The sequence below is a fragment of the Prionailurus viverrinus genome, chromosome C1 (assembly GCF_022837055.1).
Source record: "Prionailurus viverrinus isolate Anna chromosome C1, UM_Priviv_1.0, whole genome shotgun sequence".
Lineage (NCBI taxonomy): Eukaryota > Metazoa > Chordata > Mammalia > Carnivora > Felidae > Prionailurus > Prionailurus viverrinus.
The window spans coordinates 85,138,523-85,153,353 of NC_062568.1; the positions used below are offsets into that span (position 1 = coordinate 85,138,523).

The 14,831-nt window shown below is 33.6% G+C and overlaps 1 protein-coding gene across 1 annotated transcript in view; it reads left to right on the top strand.

The window, feature by feature from the left end:
- LRP1B (LDL receptor related protein 1B) overlaps positions 1 to 14,831 on the top strand; it is a 1,903,200-nt gene that overhangs the window by 1,418,799 nt on the left and 469,570 nt on the right. Inside the window, exons 38-41 of the mRNA XM_047873645.1 lie at positions 10,986 to 11,112; positions 11,250 to 11,401; positions 11,698 to 11,822; positions 13,373 to 13,744. Of these exons, the coding sequence (XP_047729601.1) occupies positions 10,986 to 11,112; positions 11,250 to 11,401; positions 11,698 to 11,822; positions 13,373 to 13,744 (776 nt within the window). The remainder of the gene's footprint in view (positions 1 to 10,985; positions 11,113 to 11,249; positions 11,402 to 11,697; positions 11,823 to 13,372; positions 13,745 to 14,831) is intronic.

The following is a 14,831-nucleotide window of genomic DNA, read 5'->3' on the forward strand; positions in this document are numbered from 1 at the left end:
TTTTTTCTTCACCCTCAAGCCAAGTAATTGAGAAAGCTGGAGTCAAATATGTAAAGGGGAGACTAAAAGAAAGAGAAAAGAGAAGCAAATGGAAAGACAAGAAAAAAAATAAGTCACTTTCTCACTGCAAGTCTTCAGCCCAGCAGGAGTCCAATCAAAGTTGGTGAGAGGGAAGAAAACTTTAAAATACATATGAAATAAAAGATCGGATTCAGAAAGATCCCATCTTTTGTACCAGAAAAAAAAATCTTAACAATATTATTTGTTCTTTTAACTAAAATAGTCTTGGAAGTCCTGGATTCTTCCTGAGATAGCATATTCTGGAGAAGAGATTTTCAGTAGAGCATAAATGGAATCAGTAGTTGCATAAATATAAAGTTACTTTGTTTTATTTCAACAGTTTAGACTCTGCAATAAAGCATGGTGATGGATGAGATTACCCAAGAAAAAGTACAGAAAAAAATAAGTCTAAAGACAAAAAGAGAGAGAGAGAGAGAGAGAGAGAGAGAGAGAGAGAGAATGTTTATTTTTAGGGGATGAAGTGATTAAAAGAGTGGAAAAGAAAGCCAGCAATAAGGCAAAAGAGGGAAAAATAACCATTTCAAGTCCTCAGAAAATTACTGTATCATGAAAGTCAAGGGAAGACCACTCCAGGAAGAACAGTGTGCCCGTGGTAAAGAATTTAGGAGGGATTAAAGCAGAGAACAGAATGTGCAATCGATGATGGAGATGATATTATTAATTTTTATCAATTTCCAGAAATTGCTAAAGACAGAAGCCAAATATAAAGAACAAGTAAGTGACAAATAAATTAGAAAGTAGAGCTACCATATTTAGTCTCCAGTGACAGAAACTTGGGCAATGAAGGGAAAGTAGGAAAAACAGAAATGTTGAGAAGACAGTAGAGTATAGAGGAAGTTTTCTTTAGTATAGGAGTGAGGGGGTACTCTACAAGTTCATAGGCAGAGGGGAAGAAACTGACAGGAAGGCAAGTTCCAGAGAGTGTAGTTGGAACTTAGACAAGGAAGAAGTAATAGGGTGGAACAAGAAGAATAGGGGACCAGAAAGCAGATGGACAAAATTTACATCTTATATCAGGTATTCAAGAAACAGATCCTGGAATGAGAATTCAGTTCAGGAAGTAAGAGAGAAGCAGAGTAGGAAAGGGGAAGAGACAAACAAAGATTCAACTGTGAGCAAAAGTCTGGGTCTCAGCCTGATAACTTGTGGATCTCTGGAGTATAAAATTTACTTCAAAGCAAGGGAACTTTACTTTGAAACTCCCACCCAAGCATTGGAAAGGGGCAACCCTTGGGAGACATACACTCCCAAGATTTCTAACTCTCAGCACTACTTGTGAAAGAAGAGTTGTGGCTTAAGAGGATAGGTCCTCTTAAGAAAAGTGCCTGTAAGAACTGTAAGAGGCAAAGGACACAGAAACAGTGCACTGGAGTGCATAGAACTAGGAAACAAGATCTGAGAGTGTCTAGGTGGAGTACCAAGTGTATACTACAGTTGGGAACCACAGGTTAGATGTTTCCTACCTTTGAGATCTTTTGAAATATCTTAATCTCAAATACCTATGTCCTTTTTGGTTACTAAAAGGATGAGATGAGGTAAATTTAAGTGGGAACATTGAATTAGGAGAATTTCTCTCCCCCTTCTTGTTTTGGAGATGGAATGAAAAGATAGGATATGGCAGTAGAATATATTTTAGCAATTCAATTACTGAAATTGAAGAAAGTCATAAATGATAGTATGAGTAAGGTTAGCAGCTTTAAATGAATAGGTAAGTTTTGCTGAAACTTGTGCTAAATAGAATATGAACAAAAGGATTTAAAGCAACATGAGTTTAGCTGGGATGGATTTCTAGAATCTAATCAGTATGTTTCTGTGACCTTGAATAATAACATTCAGCAGTTTAGAAGTAGCGAGGGGAAAAAAAAGGAAAAAAAATGAGTCAAAAAGGGAGCGTGAGATGACAGACTCAAAGTTGAATTGTAATGGAATAACCTTTGGTTGCCAGTCAGGAGCTGAGGTCTAGAAGTTAGTGATGCAATCAAGGAAACCAAAAGCAGCAGATTAAGGTCAGAGTAAGGAGTTAGGACATTAATGACCAAGACAACTCAACAAATTAAGAGATGATTTTAGAATTGGTAAAATTGGAAATGGAGCTGTCTCATGTGTTACTTAAAATTAGTGTGTGGCCTTGCTTATGTAAGGCAGAGGCAAAGGAGAGGTGGAAGTCCTTGGAACAGATGAGGTGAACCATGAACTGAGATGTTCACAAAGCCATCAAGATGAGTCATAAAGTCCCTAAGAATGTCAGCAGTGGAGGGAGAAGATGGCAGAGTTTTCAGTGAGTAGTAAAACAATTAAATTTGGTGGTTAATTGTGATAGTGATTATGTGGTGGTACAAGAAAATAGGATGTGTGAATTCATGCTGTAAATGTTTTGAAATAAGTGAGTATAACCTCAGAGAACGTTGTCTTTCTTACGTCAATCTTCTTCACTTTAATGGCATTTATTTCCTCTGGTATCTCATGCAGTAACTCTTCTATTCTATCATCTTTAACTAGTCCTTTCAAGGAAACCTTTCCCATTTCTTCCAAATAGCATCAGATCTCTGCTATTTGACTCCCCCACAACAAACACAAACACATCAAACACAAACAAACAAAAAACACAGCAACTTATTTTTCTCTGCATGTTACTTCTTAACTTAGAATAAAGTTCTCTTCTTTCCAGAATTGTTAAAATTTATCCATAGCCAAATTCAGATTTTTTCCAGATTTCACACCATTTGCCTTCTGTTTGATATATTTCTCCATTGATTATCCACTCAAGACTTTATTTTCTCTGTTACTTTCTCTAAATCTGAGTTTTCTTGCTGTATCTAACCTATTCCATATACGTCCTTTGCATCTCTCTCTCCTTATATGTCTTTGTATGCCATTCTCTCTCTTGCTATATTTACCCTTTACCATGTATTGTCGTGTTTTTTTTACTTTAATTACTGCATTACATCCAAAATCTCACCTTCATCCCTTCACTTATGTTTCCATTTTCCTTTAGAAAATCTTTATTTGAATGTCCACTGTTATAGAAATTTACACATCCTCCTACCTCTAGTCTAGTGACTTCGTTTCGTAACTATGGCATGTCTTTTTGCTCTGACAAGATTGAAATTTACTTTAGACTTTGTGTAGTTTTTCATCATCTATTTCTTTCTTTATTTTTTAAGCATTTTTAGTGTTTGTTTATTTTTGAGAGACAGAGCACAAGTGGGGGAGGGGCAGAGAGAGAGAGAGGGGAGACACAGGCTACAGGCTCCAAGCTGTCAGCACAAAGCCTGATGCAGGGCTCAAACCCATGAACCCTGAGATGATGACCTGAGCCGAAGTCGGACCCTCAACTGACTGAGCCACCCAGGGTCCCCTTTCATCACCTATTTCTATCTGTCACTAACTTCTGTCATATCTTCTCTCCAGATGTCTCTTAGATCTTCCATATCTTTCTCTTGCAACTTTGAGCTCAGCACTGATTCGGCTTGAGGAGCTCATTGAATATTTTTGGATTTCCTAATTTTGAGCCCCCAGAACAAGATTTATATTTTATTTCACAAAACAAGAAATCTTTGACATATGTGGCATTCATTTAAATATTATTTACCTCCATACCTTCACTTCTTCTTAAAAACATTTCTTAACTGTTAATTAAGTCACATGGATAGATATTTGTCAGGACTTATAATTAAGAATTGATACAACTTTTGAATAAACATTTTTGGGAAATGTTTATTATACTTGGAAATATTAGTTTCTCCCTATACATTATCCACGTTTTACTGACTTGAGTTCAGAAAAGAAAAATAGGCTTAAAAGTGACAGTCCATGTAAAAGTTATCCAAACATTGGTTTCTAGGTAATATTACATAGACATTTAAGTGTCAAAATTTTATCATATGAATAAAGTACAGCATTTTATATTCTGTTTGTAGTTAAAGCATGGTAGGTGGTATTACCAGGGGAAAAGGTAAACCATAATGGAATAAATTAGCTGAATCTAAGATACAACTGTGCCTTGAAAAGTGGGCATGAAGCCTGTTTTGAACAATGGAGACTTGAAGTTTTTTTTTAAATGTAACCAAATACAAAGTAGAAAGCATGTATGAATTTACTTCAGCTTGAAAAATTAGTTTCTACCTTCTATTGATTTTTTGGTAAGGCATCACTTCCATTTAAAAAAATTGAAATATAATATATATATTTTATGTGAAAAACACTTTCTACAGTAGAAGCTACAGTATGTCACCATATGATACCAAAAAAGTTGATTAACTTCTTGTAGTATATTACATCTAAGTGAAACACAAATACTCTGATTTTGTTTTCTTTAGACACCATAGCTTAACAATAGTTTAACATCTGTTGAGATAGCAAGTGTATCGCATACTTTAACACCATATCTCAGAGTATGCTTTTATCTTAAGGCAAGATGACACATATAAAAATGAAGTAGAATTAAGTTTCATTTCCAATTGAAATACTGGTGCAACCAGGGTGTTAGTATATAAGATTAAGATACAATGATGGTCAAATAACTTGGAAACAGTTATACCCCAAATTATAGCCAGCTTTCTCTACAGGTATATAAGAGAGGCATATAATCAAATTATAATGACAAATGAAAGAAAAGTGTCACAGTATTTTTTACTAGGAATTTTCTCAAATATTCTGCAAACACCCTTGTTTCAAACTTAGGTTTTGCTCACCTAATCTTTTACCATATGCTTTATCTTTATTCCTTAATGTCTAAATGTGAATCTTGGATCTTATTCCCCTTGCTAAAAGGAGGGAAGAAGGACCGGAAGTGATCAAGGTGCCCTGGGCTATCCTTGTAGCTCTTGGGTTGATGGAGGAGAAAGAGTGTACAGAAAGGTCATGCCACCTCCTAGTACAAGAGGGAACTTTTGGTCTGGACCACCAAAGCCATGTTCAATGGAAACCAGAAATAGCCACACACAAATGCATGACTTTACCTTGATTTTTAAAGGGATCTGACCAATAAAACTGTGGTAAAGGGTAAAAAAGAAGTTTGCAGGATTGATTTCTCTATCCACCTATAGAAATTGTCTCTGCTTCTTTCAATGTGGAATACCCAGGGTGGGTTGGGTATGACTGATAAGACAGATCGGAGGTCATGAAACAAATCAGAAATTTCTGTGTAATGTTTTAAGAATCAGCACATGAGTACTAGTAGTCTAGGCTCTAGGAGTCAAGGTATTAAATATTTCATAGGAAAATACATAAAGGGTAAACATCAAATATTATATATTAGAGATACTATAAATGAATAAAATATAGACCATTTACTCAGGAAAAACACTATGAACATGTAAATAGCAAACCAATATCATATATGTACATAGACATGTATGTGTATATGTATATATTTGTTAAAATGAGGGTGTGCAATGAGGCAGGGTATAAATAAAATAAGGGACTAAATATAGTGCAGGCAATAAACAGAATATGCTGTATCATCACAGATGCCAAATACATTTTTCTTTGTGAAGAATTTTTCCTCATATTTCTCCAGTATTGGCTGGACTTACACATAACAATTGTGTCACTCAATATTGCAGAGTAGTGAATCAAGAAGGAATCTGATATAGAACTTAAGGATAACAGAAACCAGAACAAGTCCTGTAGAATAAATGGTAAATACTGTTTTAGACTTAAACAGAGAAAGAGAATGACCCAGATGGCCTGTATCTTTATTTTGGCTCAAAAGAAAAGTTAATTTCTGAAGTTACTTATAGAAATGACAACTTCTCTCACCATCGCACTTCAGTATTTTCAGTGTTGAAGCCTATACTTTTACGACTTAGAGACTTATACCTAGCAAGTTTTAAGTATTTCTTTTGGCACTTTTCTTAAGGCAAATCTTTACCCATTTGCCTCTGCCATTAAACAGTGAGTTTCATGAGGGTCACTGAGTCCAGTTCATTTTATAGCAACAACTGCTAGCATTACATAACAACATTAATATTGGTTGAATGAGTACGTGACTGCACTGAAAGAATACATTTGAGAATCATCCACCAAACCACAGACAAAAATAAATAAATAAATAAATAAATAAATAAATAAATAAATAAGAAGAAGAAAAGCAGTGTTCAAGGTTATACTGTCTCTAGACTCTTCCTTTTAACAGAGTGTCCCTCTATCTGTGCTTGAGTTCTTTTCATGTTATAGGAACCGCTAAGCAAAAGTAACACATTCAGGACTTGAAAAGTGATTTGGGATTGCCATGTAATGCTTTCTCAAAGCAAAATTGCACATAAATGAAGGAAAAGGAAATGCAAAGAAACACTCACAGGAATAGAGAAGGTTCTTCATTACAGCGTATATCTCTCAGAGGGGATGCAGGATGCCATTTTATGTATTCGTGAAATGTATTCAAATTTTTATAGTATGTTATTTACATGTGCCTTAAAGATTGAGACATTGACGTGTTGGCCTATGAAGTACTCGATTAGTATGAGTTTTAAGTAATTCTAATGAAACTGCTAAGACATTGAAAATTACAAGCAGTTTGTCAAAAGCTCATGCTCACACAAAGGCTAGCTGGTGTTGTTAATTTGTAGGTTTGTTTGTTTTTTTATATTTTTTGCTGATATAGTATCTCGCTATTGCCCATTGGTGTGGCAGAGGAATCTTCTCAACCAAGGCAACTGCCTATAAAAGAATTATATGATCTTTATTTTTGTGCCTGCACGGACATTTTTGGTTATCTCATCTTTGTTTAGCATACATGATAAAGTATATAAATCATGCTGTCCTAGAAGGACGTAAGAATGGGAAAAAATGGTGAGTTCATTGTAAAAATTGCAGCCCAGATCTGTGTTCAGAGGAAATAGTTTAGCAGTCAAATTAAGAATCTTAAACCCAGGGGCGCCTGGGTGGCGCAGTCGGTTAAGCGTCCGACTTCAGCCAGGTCACGATCTCGCGGTCCGTGAGTTTGAGCCCAGCGTCGGGCTCTGGGCTGATGGCTCAGAGCCTGGAGCCTGTTTCCGATTCTGTGTCTCCCTCTCTCTCTGCCCCTCCCCCGTTCATGCTCTGTCTCTCTCTGTCCCAAAAATAAATAAACGTTGAAAAAAAAAATTAAAAAAAAAAAAAGAATCTTAAACCCAAAGAAAATGATTGATTCAAATTAGTTTCTTTTCACTATTGTTCCTATATCTATAAAAATCACCCTTAATATTATTCCTTTTATGATAATTTAGACTTATTCAGTATTCTTTTTCCACCTCACACTTTTTACCCTTCCCCAGCAAAGCCAAAGCTTTGTTTTCATGTTACTTTTATTTCTCAAAAAATATTTATTCGAAATTGGCATTTATAATATTTTGTATATTTTTCAACTTTAATTGTGATAGAAAAAGATTTGCTTTCCTTGATAAGTATACCTGCATGTAAAGTAATTCTGACATCAGTACGCTGGTTATATGGTCAATTCAGTAAACTTTCGAAGACTATAAGTATATCCTAAGCCTGTGGGAAATCCAGTGCTCCTAAATCTTTTGCCTATTTTTCAAATGTCAATAATTAATTGGAATTACTACTTGAACATAGTATGCATTCATTGCACATTTTCCTGCCAAGAACTGTGTCTTATAAGACAATAAGGATATTTGTGTTATGATGGTTTCTGACAGTATTCTTATAATCCTTCAAACCACTTTTGAATGTCCCATTTGTAATTTTTTTTATTTTAAATCTGTAACTGCAAGCCCCTGTAAGTATGGGAATTTACAGTTTAAGACAAATTATCATCCAGAGAAACTTCAATTATATAACATAACATTTGATTTTGACAATTCTGAAAATTTCTAGGTCTGGGATAAACTTGAGAAGTATCTTAAGTGCTAGATTAACCAAGCTAGGGATCTAAAGGCAGTTTCCTTCATTATATCATACAATTCAACAAACATTTTGCTACAGCAAATTTTGAACTCAAATGGGGACATCGGTCTGTAATGCTGCCACTGAATCTTAATTTCCGTGGGGTCTCAAAACCAGTGATAAGGATTTTCATTTATTCCCTTCATGAAAAAATCACACTTAGATACAAAGAATCTATGTTCGTTAAAGATATCTCAAGTACATCTATGTAAATTACTATCTTAAATTATTCATAAGTTTCTCCCTGCAGTTTCATAAGCTTAGTGTTCTTTCTCTACATTTAGTTATAATCCCTGAAGGTTCTCACGGTGCTAATTCTATTCAATTTGTTATTTTTAATTTTTGTTTAAGGAGAAAATAAATTACTCTTTTCCTGAAATTCATAAAATGTCGCTTAAGTAGGTATAGAATCTTTTAGTTTTATTAAGTTGATAAATTGTTTAGCCATAAAAGTGGTTCGTGTAGTCAGATTTGGCTTCATATATAATGATAATTTACCTAATCACTACTGAAAATTTGAGTAAAATCTGTACTCACAATAGTTTTATTTTGAGTAATTCTAGTTCTTAATTTTATTGTTATTCATCCAGGCCTCCTGCATGGAAGTAATACAGATTTAAAATGCAAAGGGACTACTAGAGAAAAAAAGAATGAGAGACTGGTTTCTTGATACTAGGGCTTTTTTCATGGCTTGGTCTGTGTTTTTTAAGTATGAAGATCTTTGTTCTAATTCCTTATACCTAAGGAAAAGTAGCATTTTATATGAGATTATTATATTATTGTATTATGTTTATATTTTGTGAGACAACATAGAGAATACACCACAGGCCTGGGTTAGTAAAGCCTGATTGAAGTTCCTGGCTTTGACCCTTTCTTACCAGCTGTGTGACTGGATGATTGACTTCCTGAGCCACAGTTTCCATAGCTGGAGAAGCAGAGCTAAATTTGTTAAATGAGTTGATTTGCTCTGTTCACCCAAAATATTTTTATTTATTTTTTAAAATAATATTTGTATTATTCATTTAGTACATCTGAAAGCAGATTACTATTAAATAAAAGGGATATTGTACATATTTCCTTTCATATTTAAATTCTGGAGTATGTTAGGGGTGCCTGGGTGGCTCAGTCCGGTGAGCTTCTCCACTTCGGCTCCCATGATCTCATGGTTCATGAGCTGGTGCCCAACGTCAGGCTCTGTGCTGACAGCTCAGAGCCTGGAGCCTACTTTGGAGTCTGTGTCTCCCTCTCTCTCTGCCCCTCCCCTGCTCACATTCTGTCTCTCTCTGTCTCTCAAAAATAAACAAACATTAAAAAATAAATAAAAATAAATAAACTGGAGTATGTTAAAATAGATGACAACAATCAGACTGAATAAGCACCTGTCTGTCTTGGCTCCCAAAATGCCTCCTTCACAGTGTTATGCCCCCTGCCATTTTGACACAGTGGTTGATTAGTCATTTTAGGAGCATTATTAAAACTTTTTCCTTAAAAAGTTAAATGGAGCAACAAATTTGGCCTCCCAGTTATTTTATTGTTTAATACAATGAGAATCTCCATTAAAGTTTAAAAATCTTAACTTTAATGAAAACATAGATTTTTTTATGGCTATTTCAACCTATAGCTAACCAATAAAATGCTAGTTGGATTTCTTGTACGAAGTTTTCCCTTTCTAATTATAGACCATATAAATATGAACGAAAGCTTCTTCAGGATTAATATACTTGGAATTCTAGCCACACCTTCTTTTTCATCTGGTTGTGAAAGTCCAGCACATTTATTTTATACAGCATTTCCATGAAAAAAATCAACTTTTAAAATAAATCAAAACGATATGCGTAAAGGGAATACATATATTTTTATGTAGTTTAAGTATCTTTTTATGGATAAATAATACATTTGAGTGGATACAAAATATGAATGTACATCTATGATTTTTCTATATGCAACCTCATTTTCTCATGTATGATCACTCATATATACGTATTCAAATATGCACAAAATACGCATTCATTGTTGCCTGGATGAATCAATGATTGCCATATTTTTCTAAATTCTAATCACTGCTGTTTCCTGACAGCTAAATAAAAACTTCAGTGGACATAATTTCAAAAGAATGGATCCTGTTTATCTGAAAGCATGGATTTTGTATTGTAATATAAATATTATGTATGCTGAACGAATGAGCAAAAGAAAGCATGAATAATATGCCTTCTGTTTTTCTACATTTAGTTTTTCGACATGTTTTATTTCAGCATACTCTGGATTTTCTTTCTGTATTTCATTTTCTTCCATGTTCCATTTTTGTATTACGTGATTACTATAATAGGAATATCTGCTTTTGTATGAATCTATGTTTTATGATTGCTTCACAAGATAACTTACAATATTCAAATTAGAATGGTTACATTTATCAGTGTAATTGGACAGAACTGAAATTATAGTGCATTCATATATATATTAATAAATACTTATCTCCCACTAATTTTTATTTTAAAATTTTTCTAATTTCCTAGTGCTATAGGTATAACAGTAGATGAAAATGAGAAAAGATCACAGTCCTCATTGAGCTTATTGTCCAATGAGGGCAAAAAAAATTAATGAAAATAGCACTGTAAAGAAATATAAGAACTATAACACTGTAAATTTTACTCTAATCCATGCAGAGTATAGGGTAAAATAATCAGAACACAGAAGAATTTTTGAGGGAAATGATGTTTGCAATGGGAACAAGAGCAAATGAGGCAAACAGGTTGGAGAAGAGCATTTCAGACAGGGAGTAGCCTATGCAAAGTATTTTGGAGGGATTTTGAATCCATCCTTGTGATTTCTATGACTCGTTAAATATTTTTTAAAATAAAAAAATTCTTTTTCACAAATATAAACACATGGATGTTGATTTCTAAAATGTATTATTTTTGTTCTATTGGTATGAATGTCACTGCTTTATTGTTAATAATATGGGTTTTTTTTTGTATTTATCTGCATATTACTATAAATCAACAATTTCATTTCAGCTATTTGTTCTGGACTGAATGGGGACAGATGCCCTGCATTGGAAAAGCTCGCTTAGATGGCTCCGAGAAGGTTATCCTTGTAAGCATGGGAATAACATGGCCAAATGGTATCTCCATTGACTATGAGGTGTGTTGGATTTCTTAAGTATTTAAAGCGCATTAACTGCCAACTTGCATTAATCCACTCTTAGTGTTCTCTTATTTTTTTTAATAAACCACTTAATCCAAAACAGCTTGTAACATTACTTTTCAATCGATCTTTAGGAAAACAAATTGTACTGGTGTGATGCTCGTACAGACAAAATAGAAAGAATTGACCTTGAGACTGGAGGGAATCGTGAGATGGTGCTGTCAGGGAGCAATGTGGATATGTTTTCAGTTGCGGTCTTTGGGGCTTACATCTACTGGTCTGACAGGTAATTTATTTTTTCATAAGTATTTGAGTCTCAAAATGTTATTTCAGTGCCAGTTGCTTTACCCTTGTAGGATTAGCCATTCCCTAGCAAGGGCACAAAAAGGATCTCACAAAGCCATGTGATTTCCACAGAAAGTCAGGCACTCTTGCTATTCCAGGCTCAAGCATTTCAATGTCACAGACTAATGTTGGTTTCTTTCCCCTTCTGCTTGGCCATCTGTTATCTTCAGTTTAAATAACTGGCTTGATGTGAATTACTTAAAGATTGTTGATCACGTATGTCCAACTTTTTGTCAGAGCACATGCCAACGGGTCCATCAGAAGAGGCCACAAGAATGATGCCACAGAAACCGTAACCATGAGAACAGGTCTTGGAGTCAACCTGAAGGAAGTTAAAATCTTTAACCGAGTAAGAGAGAAAGGTCAGCATTCTTATAAAATAAATATATCTTACATTATTTCTCTCCTTTTTAAAAAATATTAATCAATGTTAGAGATTCTTATATGAATCCAAAACCTCAAAACTGTATTTTTTTAACATCTAATTTCCTATAAAAATCATACAGTAGTCTAATGAAATGAATACACAATAGTTCATACATAGATAGTTTTGCCTTAGACAGTGTATTTATATGGACATGTTATATGCCTGGCATGCCTTCAGTATAGGTTTGGGCTAAGTAATGTAGAAAATCTTGATAAATATACATACTCGACAAAAAAATACAAAGCACAATTAGGATATTAGAGAGTAAAAGTTGCCAAAGCTATGTATTTTGGGTTATGTTTTAATATATAAAGTGATATGGCTTCAGAAGTTTGCTATTGGTGTGAAATATTTCTGAAGTCATCAATCCCTTAAAATGTGTTTTTTGAAACTGATATAAATGTGGTTTGGATTTTTTTTTAATTTACCTCAATTAAGTGTCCATTTTATGTCATTAAATATCCATATTAATGTCCATTAAAATAAATTGTAATTAATTTTCTTGACATCAAAGGAATGCATAATAATTTTATAGTTGATGATGGATTCATGGAAGAAAATCAGCCGTATGGAGCAATCTTGATAGTATATTACATCTTCACTCAAAACTGAAGTAAAAACTTATGCTTAATATACTTAGGAGGTTAGGTACATTGGCACTGTAAATTTCTTTGATAGCCTTCATATTTCATAGACACAGATTTTAAAGCAGTGCACTGTTTGTTGGGGAACTCAGTTCATGTTTTGAGAAAATTGTTATTTGTGCCAAAGATTACAGTACATGAAACCTATTGCAATCTTAGCATCAAGTTTCAAAAAAGAGATATACACTTAACTGGCTGATTACAAGAAAAATGTAATGTTTTTATTTAGATGATAATTAGAGCAGAAGAATGCAGTCTTTTAAATCAGAAATCCAAGATTTAAACTGGTGTGAAAAAAGTCAGTATTTTATAGTATTTGACTTTTTTACTGACCAGTATTAAGAATAATAATAATAATAAATAACAGACTATTCAACATTATTTTTAAAAATATTTCTGTAAGAGGGCTGCCTGAGTGGCACAGTCAGTTAAGCGACTCTTTTTTGTTTTTAATGTTTATTTATTTTTGAGAGAGAGAGTGACACAGAGTGTGAGCAGGGGAGGGGCAGAGAGAGAGGGAGACAGAATCTGAAGCAGGTTTCAGGCTCTGAGCTGTCAGCACAGAGCCTGATGCAGGGCTGGAAGCACGAACCATGAGGCCATGACCTGAGCCAAAGTCGGACACTTAACTGACTGAGCCACCCAGGCACCCCTAAGTGACTCTTGTTATTAGCTCAGGTCTTGATTTTAGGATCGTGAGTTAAAGCCCTCCACTGGGCTCCATGCAGTGCATGAAGCTTACTTTAAACATTTTTTTTCTGAAAGAAAAATCATTTGAAAACAAAATAAAAAACCAAACATATATGTTTGTATATGTGTGTGTCTTTTTTTTCCTGTTTAGGGACCAATGTTTGTGAAAAGGACAATGGTGGATGCCAGCAACTTTGTCTTTATCGAGGAAATTCTCGGAGAACTTGCACTTGTGCCCATGGATATTTAGCAGAGGATGGAGTTACTTGCCTAAGGCATGAAGGCTATTTGCTATATTCAGGGAGAACAATATTAAAAAGTATACATCTTTCTGATGAAACCAATTTAAATTCACCAATAAGGCCATATGAAAATCCACATTATTTTAAGAATGTCATAGCCTTGGCTTTTGACTATAATCAAAGAAGAAAAGGTACCAACCGAATCTTTTACAGCGATGCACACTTTGGAAATATACAGCTTATTAAAGATAACTGGGAAGACAGACAAGTAATTGTTGAAAGTAAGTACAATATTTTTTTAAATACTTTGGTGAAAATGAGTATCATTTGCATTAGCAGAGAAATTAGAATGGTAATTGTATGTAGTAATTACATTTTTTTGAGTTTATATTCAAGAATAATGCACCTATGTTATCTGATCTGCTGAAAGTCAAAGAAGCAATTAACCGTTAGCATGTACAGTATGTATATTATGATTATTAGTTTCTAATCATGGATCTTTCAATATAATCCTTGACAGTGTCTTTTTGTACGTATATCAAAATTCATGGAAATTTTTTTTCAGTATAAAACTATACTAATTTTATTTTCTTCTTCTGGGTGAAATTATATCTTTAGGAATATCTGCCTAATTTTATTCAGTGAATTGTATTTTCTCAAACAAATATCAGAGATTATTATTTGTGTGTGTGTGTGTGTGTGTGTATAGTAGTGTTGAGAAAATGTTAGTAAATAAATACTATTTTAAAATATTTTTATATTTTAAGGGACATATTCATTCAAGCAAAATATTGTTATTCATGTAGTTTATTCTTTTACATTCGTATTGTTTATTCGTATAGTTATTCATATTGTTTAGAGAAACATCTTTCCTGCCATCCAACTTTCAACAAGGATGATCTTCACATTCCTGATATAACCTCTTGCTTTTCTCTCTGTGTGATTTTCATATATCCCTCACTTTTCCAATTTCATTATACTTGAAGACAATCCTTTTCATTACTTTTTAAATTGTAAAATAATGCATAAATTAATTGTATTCAAGTGAAATAGATTTAAAAACTAAATTTCTGCCTTATCACTGCAACATCAATTCCATTTACTTACCCATAACAGCAGTCATGTCTTCAGAACTTTTTTCATGTAATGTGTATCTCATTTGTAATTACAAAATTGAATGATACTATATGCATTATTCAGATTTTTTATATATATACCTTGAAAAGTTTTTATTTCCTATTTAAGACTCTATCTAATTCTTTTGAAAGCCTGTGCCTATTTTACACTAAATATAAACTAATCATTTTGTTCTGATAAACATTTATTTCTGGTATTTCATCATTACCTACAATCTCAAAACGAACATTT